The 9,555-nt window shown below is 32.2% G+C and overlaps 1 protein-coding gene across 1 annotated transcript; it reads left to right on the top strand.

The window, feature by feature from the left end:
• The first annotated feature begins 6,253 nt into the window (after positions 1-6,253).
• On the top strand, positions 6,254-8,787 carry LOC145563237 (uncharacterized). Its single transcript, XM_081623681.1, has 6 exons — positions 6,254-6,390; positions 6,521-6,547; positions 6,638-6,700; positions 8,201-8,279; positions 8,365-8,410; positions 8,537-8,787. The coding sequence occupies exons 1-6, from the start codon at positions 6,349-6,351 to the stop codon at positions 8,544-8,546; spliced, it is 267 nt and encodes an 88-aa protein (XP_081479807.1). The 5' UTR covers positions 6,254-6,348; the 3' UTR covers positions 8,547-8,787.
• Positions 8,788-9,555: the final 768 nt, after the last annotated feature.

The raw sequence follows: 9,555 nt of genomic DNA, 5'->3' as shown, positions 1-9,555 counted from the left end.
CACGGAGTTAAGCTCACAAGCTCCATCAATGGTGAATACCAATAGGAGGGGGGAAATCAAACAAGCAAACGAAAACACCTTCCCTTTAGGGTTAACCATTCCCTTAATTTCTATATTTTTAATTAGGGTTTTCGTTGGATTTGGCAGTGAAGCCGCCGAAAATGGTGTTGAGGTTTGGTGTCCGCCATTAATGGAGCTCGAAGAAGATGATGAAGGTATGTGGGATAGTCAAATTAAATCGCAAATATGTTCCAATTGAACGCCTACCTTATGAACACCAGAGAATTGAACCCAAAAGAAAATCGATCTGAGTTCAAGATCGACGAAACGGCATCACCCAAGCATTCAAGTTCTTGCTCGATGGAAGAACAAAAAAAGAATGGGGAGTGAAGAACAACCATTCAAGTTGAAGAAGAAGAAGAAGCACCAGACAACGGAGTGACAGCAACTAATCAGGATTAAGGAATAGAAGAAAACGGCAACTTAACAGAAGTTATCTCTCAAATTGGGGATGGACATTTTCATCCTTACTTTTTAAGGCGAAAAGACGAAAATGGCCTGTGCTAAACAGGCCAGGTTTAGCACAGTTATTAACCTGGGCTATATATATATATATATATATATATATATATATATATATATATATATATATATATATATATATATATATATATATATATATATATATATATATATATAAGAAAAAAGAAAACATTATATATATGTACCTGTAAGAGGAGGTAAAATGAGGCAATGGAAGACGAGCACGACGAGAACGAAAAGCTTGCATGTTGGCACGGCCATCTTAGGAGTTTGCTCTAGCTTAGCTTGATATTGGTGGCCTAGGATGGTTGATTAGCTTAGAGTTAATTGAGTTGTTAAGTACGATGTTGCTTGCTTACTTAGTTTAACTTAATTAAATCGCTTAAGTTGTGGTAGATAGTTTATATATAGAGGGAGGAATTGAAGTATATAGTTGGGTAGCTGGGGTTATCATGTGGTGCAACTATTTCCGTTGAATCATATCGTCTTTGTTAGAAGTATAACCCACATTTTACGTCTAAATATAACATCTATCAACAGTTTTTCGAATTGATCTTGACATTTTTAATGGTTTAGGTATATTTGACGACAAATTTTATAGGATTTTGTATTTTCATCTTAATTTGCCAATAAAACTTTAATGCAAAATGCAATTTTTAATTTCAAAAATAAAAAATAAATTACTACATACAACTGAAGTTTATCATGGAAAGTTAGTGTTTTGATAATTTTTACGTTGAAATTAATCTAACAAGATTATGACTGTGTTTTATCTTATATACATACAATATTTACTTATCTAAATGACTCTTTCTAGCCTCCCTTCGTTCATTCCTTAAATTACCTAAAAGTTAGGGACACGTATAATTAATCTCTTTTGTTGTAGATGTTCTTACGTACAACTAAATATAGGATGATAATAAATTTATTGTTAATTGAAAAATATTGGGCACCTATGCATGAATTTAAAAATATCTGTAGTATACACAAAAGAAAATACAAATACCTAAGAAAATGGTGAATAAAAAACAAATGCATTTTTAATTTGATTTATAATCTAATTAAATTTGAATTATGAGTTATTTATGTATTTTCCCATCTGATTAAAAAAATTTAGATAATTAACTTAATGAAACCCTACAACAGACACACCTAAATGCATAGATATTTTATGTAGATTAATTACACTAATAAAGTAATAATAAGCAACAATTGAAAAAAGTCATAAAACATAACGTTGATGAATATTGAATAGAAGGAGCTTTCTAGCACGACATATATAACAGGGTCTTTTTCAAATTTGTATATTTACTACAAGTTAGGAGTCAAGACACCGCCACGAACGTAATTATCACGGCAAACACAATACAAACATGTCACCCTTCTAAATTAGAATCATATACTTCCTCTATTATTATTATTTTTTTAATAGTTACAATAATTTGACTTTTATACTATTTATATAATCATGTATTTGACTTTGACTAACTTTAATGATTTATAGTTAATAAAAAATATGGTCATGTGAGATCTTATTATATTTGTCTTGATTTATACTATTTTAATATCAAATGTTTATAATTTTTACATATTGATAATTAAAAATATTAACGATTGAGATCATGCATCAGCAAGTGTGAAAGAGAAGTGTTGCAATTATAAAGACACAGATGAAGTAGTATACAAGGTACGCTATCCGACACTTCTTTTTTTTTTTTTTTTTTTTTCTTTCTAAACATATGAATGCATGTATCACATGCATTTTTGAATCCATATCAATTATGAAGTAAAATTATCATTAATACAATCTTCATTTTTTCCACAATCTCCAATCTGTTATATGTTTGAAATTAATTAACATTTTTAAGACTATCATTTAGAAATAGAGTATATGCAAATGTCTGTGATAGAGTTTAAAACATATTTTTGGGCCTCAACTATAAGCTTAAGTTTTTAGTAGTTTTTGGTTGAGTTGGTTTTTTAACATGATATTAGAATAAGCGTGATGGCAAAGGTCATGAGTTCAAAATGTACGTAATCATGAAAACGGGATTTGATTTCAAAGATTCGATATTATTACCCTACAGAAATTTTACGAGTACTAGCCAAATCATTAGTATCATATACATAAGGACCATAGCGCAAGTAATCAAGAATACAAGTGCACGTAAATATGTACCATATTTAATACAATGTCGCTCTATGTATGTGTGTCCTAGTCCTTATAGCATCCATTATAATTCACTGGATTTGTATGATATTGTATAGCTTGATTTTTATGAATGAAAAGTGGAGAAAATGAGACGTGTAGACAGCTAATCCTCATACTGAATAAATATTAGGAGAAAACCTCGTACTGAAAAATATTAGGGAGAAAAAATAGAGACAACCAAGAAGGCAAGAACAAATAGGGACGATATGATGAAATTAATTAACGATGGAGACTGCATGGATCTCTTAAAAACAAGTCATGGCTAATTGGCTACTATTTGTAAGGAGAACTAAGCAATGAAGTGATGGAAATAAACTTAATACTCATCATAGACAAAATAGTTATTAGGGGAGTGATTAATTTTTAATTACATACATCACGTTTAGGCCCCGTTTGATTTGATGTAAAACACTTTCAATGAAAAATTAGTTTTAATAGAAAACATACTTTTAAGAAAAATCACAATTGCAAATTAATTCTCCTTTGTTTGGTAATATCAAGAAAAGTTATAGAGAAATTAAATATAGGGGTGGAAATGTGAGGATGGAGAAGAGGAAAGTAAAAAAAGGAGGTAATAAGGGGGGAAGGAAAATGCAGCTTCCCTTCTTTAATAAGGAAAAATGTTTTCCACCATAAAAGATATAATTTTCTACTATTGAAAAAGTTGTTTTCCGCCCTTTCACAGACCAAACAAAAGAAAATGAGATTGTGTAAGGGCGGATTCTTCTCCAACGTAAGCTTAGTGATATATATTACGACAAAAACGTATCATCTGCATAGTAATTTTATAATATACTAGACTTAGTAGATTCAAGTCAGTCAAGTTCCAATTAAAAAAACTCTCCTAACAAATGCTATACTACTGACTACGGTTACATTATCAAAATTAAAACTCAAAACCTCTAACTTGAATTATAACAACTCTCCTACTGGTTAATCCAAACACTTTTAGAATTCTCCATCAAACCCGTACATATATTCCCCACATGCATGATTAAAACAGTCATGAGTCTCTAAGACAATATGTTCCTAATAATAATTTGTCAAATATTGAGAGTGGGCCTAAAAAATTAAGGGGGTTGTCGAGTATTGTTGTGTTGTAGGAAGCAAACCTTACAACCTCTATAATAACAGTAGGACAATAATCTTAACATTACCACGAGATTAAGGCCCAAATCAGTCACAATTTGTGGACTCTTTTCAACTAATCTCCCATTTGAGGCAATCCTTCATGCAAAATATTATACGTGGCATTGGATTATATGTTAATTATCAAAATTTCATGTTAATTTTTTTATCTTATATGATCCATAATTGTATCTAATTAAGTAGAACAACCGACATTATAAAAGCAAATATCACATCTAAGGTAAGGACCTTAAATTGTCTCTTCATAAATTCACATGGGTCGTTTGTGCAACATTTCTTCAATCTTGCAAATTGCGATTTTGTTGGGTGATAGTTGAACACTTATACTGTGTTTCCTAATTGCATGGCTATGAGTCTATGATACAAAGATGATATTTGACATTGTCATTTTCATGAAAAAAAATCATGTCGTTTTCAAAAAGATATAACGTATACAAAGTACTTGTTAAATTTGATCACGATAAAATGTTTTATTGGGTTTGTCGTGACAAATTACAAGTATATTCATATCGTTAATATTAAATGGTTTATGACATTACTTTATAGCTAATTATATGTGGTTGTGTTGATAGCCATGATACATTTCTTATACCTAATGAGTCGCATCAAAGACATATCATGATGAGTCTAACAATGAAATGACCAATAAGGGTCTTTAAATTGTCTTGATCACTACTCCTGGTTATATGTTCCTTACAGGCCCAATTAAGGCCCTGTGCAAACAGACCCTTAGCAAAGGGTCCCGAAATTTTGAGGGCCCCTATTTTCGGAGCCCAACCCAGCCATAAGGAGGAAAAAGGAGGAAAAAAAAAAAAAAAAAAAAAAAACTGATCTCAGGCAATGAAAGGCTGAAAGTCAGCTTCCTCCATTTACTCCCACAATTAATCAGTTGTCTAGATTCATCTCCCCATACTTTGTGAATTGCTCCAACCTACAAATTTCTGAATTTTTTCCCTAATTTTCTATCTTCCCTTCTAATCCTTCCTATTTTCATTTAATTTTATTGTTTTACCTCCAAATTATTCAATTTCCATATTTAACGCTTTGCCTTCTATCAATTACAACGGGCATGAAGAATATTTTCTCAAATCTCGAATTGCTTTCAAGGAAAAATTGATTTCGTGTTTTGCACAATTAAACCCCTTAATTTTCGTTTATCAAATGGTTAAATTTTTTGCCCCTATAAATTTCTTTTCAAAATTTCAATCTCCTATTTTCTTCAATAAGGTTTGTTATTATACTCAAATTATATTTTAGAATTAAAAAAAGTTAAATTAAGATTCATAGTAAATTAGTATTAATAATAAATTGGGCATAAATTAAGTGGTTAACAAGAAGATGCATGCCATGGAGTTGCTGAACTTATTAAGTTTCGTTTAAAATGATGTTATATAATAATTTCGTAAAAAAAAAAAAAAAAAAAAAATAAAATAGGGCCTAATTTCTAAGTTTAGAACAGGGCCTCTAAAATGATTGGGACGACGCTGGTTCCCTATATAGTTATATTTGTGTTTATAAATCACGGTCCAATTACGTATAGTCTAATTATACTTTCGGCTTGGTTGATGGAATTGAGTTTGGCTTGACCAATTACGTACAGTCTAATTATACTTTCGGGTTGGGTAAAAGTTAAACTTTCTATTTTGTGTTGAGCTTGCTTTTGGTCTCAGTTACTCATTGTTTAAGTCATTTGGAGTTTCATATGGATTTGATTCAATTTTTTAAGCTTAAAAATAAGGTCTAAAGTCAGCACATGGCATCTACAACAAGCCTTGTGGGCACATGTATTTTGGATTAAAATAGATTATATCCAATTAAGTTTGGGTTATGCTTGTTCAAAATCTGAAGTATTCGGTTTCCGATTGACTCAATGAGTTTCGTGACAAGAACTTTATTATATATTTATTTATTGTTTATTTGGATCATACTCGGGATATGAATAAAATGATACAATGCACAAGATATATGTTGAAAATAACAAGTTTTTAATCGTTTTAGGGTTAAATTGGGTTGTAAATGGATGTTCATTCTTCGACCATACTAGATTAAAGCTCTCATTATGTATTTGTTACTAAAAATGACATAGTTTTGAACTACTCATAAATTTTATCACAGTACTTCGGTTTTACCGTATGGTATCCCAAAATATTACTCGTACAACTTTGTCACTTGATAAACGTAAGATGGTTTTTAAGTCGGTCGGATGTAGTTTAGATACCATCATACAACCGAATCGGGTCTGTTTTATATTGGGTTTCGTATCGAGTCAAATACTGACACCAATTCGGGCCCTTAACAATTTTCGAAATTCCGAGGTTTTAATTATATAAACTCAACTCACCACTCTATTGCAGGGTTTTCTTCTTTCTCAAATTCAATTAGGGTTTTAGCAGCAAAACCAATTTTCGCAAATCAGCAGCAAATTCAACTTCGAAGCAGCAACAATGGCGAGCACCAAAGTTCAGAGGATCATGACCCAGCCTATCGTAAGTTCACTTCCATTTTCATACATTTTCTTCTTATTTTTCTAGTCTAATAAATCATCTAATTGTTTCTTCTTCTTTTTTTTTTTTCATGATTCGCTATTTTTTTTTCGCCAACTTTCGAATCTTTCAGAACTTGATTTTCAGGTTTCTTCAAAGCGTAAGTCCCAATTTTTTTGTATCATATGTTTATCTTTTGTTTAATTGCTTTATACAAGTATTTGAGTTTAATTTGTTTGTTTGGATGCAGAAAGCTCGTATCCAGATTTGGCTGTTTGAGCAGAAGGATGCGAGGATTGAAGGCCGTATAATTGTAAGTTTTTATTCTTACTGAGCAATTTGGTTATGAAATTTTAGGGTTTTTGATGTTGATGGTCTTCTGGCTCGTTGTCGCCTCTATTTCCTTAGCTTCGATATTCTTGTTGGTGTGCTGTTTTGTTTTGGTTTCACTTTTTTTCTATTAGGGTTGTGTCTTCACTGCCAATGTGCTAGCTGTGGTTAAACATAAGCATGTTAGGTCAATGATCCAACCTTTGGTTATGGGCCTCTTGTGACGGCTTTGGTGAGCCAAAAAGGATGGTGATTAGTAGTTTCATAGACGGGTAAAGAGCGGTGCAGTGGGGTTTTGGCGAAAGGGTAAGGCTATGGTGGGTTTGGAGCAGGGTTGGGGAGATTGAAGAAGACATTTTGCCCCTGGCTTTGTAGATGGATTAGAGTTTGAAAGCTCATGGAGGCAGGAGATTGCTAAACAGGTAATTCTAGGAATTTGTAGGCAATATAGCCATGTGTAAAGTGGATGGAACAAAAACCCAACCTACTAATTTCTCTTCGATAGTTTCATCACTGTAAATTTAGCGGCTTCCCAACACTATATGTAGTATAAGTCGTTATAGTGTGAATAGTAGATGTGCTTCCCATAACTTTAACTTGATTTATTTTTTAACTATTTTACCTTCTCGTGAATAGGTATGCTTACCTGATGTAGCTCTTTTTGGTTGCCTGATATAATATCAAAGGGCTTTGACTAAAGGATTGAAACTTATGTAGTGAAAATGAGGGGCATACTTGGGTAGTACCAGGATCAATTTTGATAATATAACAGTAAGATTCATGTATTTGTTGCATGCCATGATCCGCTAATTTGTGAAGCCAAATAAATCTTTGTTGGAAACTTTTGGGAGATATGGTTTAAGATAGACTGGCCCCATAAAGATTTCAATTTTCATTGTGGAGGCTTATGAATTTTAGCTCTTTTGGGTATTTTCTCTAATTAGGGAGCACTTTGGTTAGTTTGGACTTTTGGTTAGCTCAAGGTATCGGTGATTATCTAGAGATAAATAGATAACAACTTCAGTAGTTCATTCATTTATAAAAGCTAAGAGGCTTTAGGAGGTTTGGCATGTTTATGTTGAATCTTAAATGCCTTTGGTTGCGACTAGTATCAAATATGTAGTATCATTAAAGAGAAGTTTCTATCCATAGCTCTCAGTTGGGAAATGACTCAAATGAGGCAGTATGTGTATGTAAAAATAATATTGGAAATATGTGGAGGATGGTTAAATTATTGTGCTGTTTGAGGCTTCTTTCGGTTGGCAATCTGGTGGTGCTTTTGGAAAATGAAAGGGCCACTCTCTCTCAACTACTGATTCGTTTTAATTGAGCAGATTTTTTTTTTTTTTTTTTTTTTTTTTTTTTTTTTTTCACCTCGAAAGTTTTTGTATTGCACTTTTTAATATTTGCTGCTGATATCCATCTCTGATTCTGTGTCAGCTGTCGTGTATTGATATATACTGATCTGTGATCTCTTCTTCAGGGATTTGACGAGTACATGAATTTGGTTTTAGACGATGCAGAGGAGGTTAACGTCAAAAAGAAGACCAGAAAATCACTTGGTAAAATTTACTGTCTATTCTATGTTTCTGTATCTCACTCCTTGATCTTGAGTCCAACAACTTATCATTTTTGCCTTTTGTTTAGGGAGGATCCTTCTGAAAGGAGACAATATCACTCTGATGATGAATACGTAAGTTCTATACTTTGTATTACTTTTTGACCATCTCCTTGTCATATGTGCTTCTCTGAGTTTTCTGTTATATCTTTTAATCATTCCTCTTCGAAATAATAGTACTTTGCTTATTAATCTTTGCAGGGGAAAGTGAGGCCCAGCTAATATGCATTTGTTCAGAACCATTGAATTTGCAAACTGCTCACCGTCTTAGAAGTTTTGGGTGTGTATTAATGTAGGCATGTCCTTCAAGCATTCACCTGTATAGTTGAAATGTAGTTTGATGAATTACTTCGAATGAAGTAGTGGATTTGATGGATGTCTTTGTTCATGTTTAATAGAATTTCATATGGTCAAGTGGTGGAATCCAATTTGGGACAATTTTCTCTGCGCTACCAGTTTATGTTACAGAAGAGGGTCTTTTCCAGAAGACTATGTTCATGATTTATTGGAGATGTCTGAGAGTCATAAGCTCATAGCATGCTCAAAGTCATTGACACTAGGATTTTATAATTTAAATCTCTTGAATTCTGTATACTCCCCTGTTTCTTAATATCTAAGCCTTATTTTTTTTTTCCAAAAATTCTTTATTTAAAAACTCCATTCCCCATGTGGGTAAGGTCAATCAACCATTTCTCAGTATTAGCTACGGTTCAATTGGAGTATGATTATGTTCGTGTAATATGTTATGCTTGTTTCTCGATTTGATCAATAGTGAAATATATTATGCTCGTTATTAGATGTGACTATAGTAAAAGTACCTTCGGTTCCTCACTCGTCGTAATAATAATGAAAGAACGTGCTTTTTATATATATTTTTTAAGGGAATGACAGAGCCAAAATTAAATGAAGGACAAAGAGTCCATCAAAACATACAGGGCAATCTCACAAGGATAATGATTAATACAAATATTTTTAACTCCAAACGGAATAAATCTAGCTAGGTGATGGACAACTGCATTCCCTATCCCTTTTTGCATGAGTCCAAAAAACGTAATCAAATCTTTAGATTAATGAATGAACGCTATGACACTTGTATTTTGCGGGTTAAGCAGCTGGAATTAAAGGTGAAAGGTAAATTATATCACTTGGCATAATTCAAATCTTTAGATTATTGAGGTACCCCATAAGAAAAAAAAATCTCAACAAATGAATAAAGCATT

This window comes from Chenopodium album, chromosome 10 (assembly GCF_948465745.1).
Source record: "Chenopodium album chromosome 10, dcCheAlbu1.1, whole genome shotgun sequence".
Classification (NCBI taxonomy): Eukaryota; Viridiplantae; Streptophyta; class Magnoliopsida; order Caryophyllales; family Amaranthaceae; genus Chenopodium; species Chenopodium album.
This window is presented reverse-complemented; position numbering and strand designations above follow the sequence as displayed.

Bases quoted from the DNA above. Each gene is read 5' to 3' on its own strand.
- LOC145563237 (XM_081623681.1), top strand. From the start codon at position 6,349: ATGGCGAGCACCAAAGTTCAGAGGATCATGACCCAGCCTATC. The intron at 6,548-6,637 runs GTAAGTCCCAAT...GTTTGGATGCAG, and splicing joins TTTTCAGGTTTCTTCAAAGC to AAAGCTCGTATCCAGATTTG. The intron at 6,701-8,200 runs GTAAGTTTTTAT...TCTCTTCTTCAG, and splicing joins GGATTGAAGGCCGTATAATT to GGATTTGACGAGTACATGAA.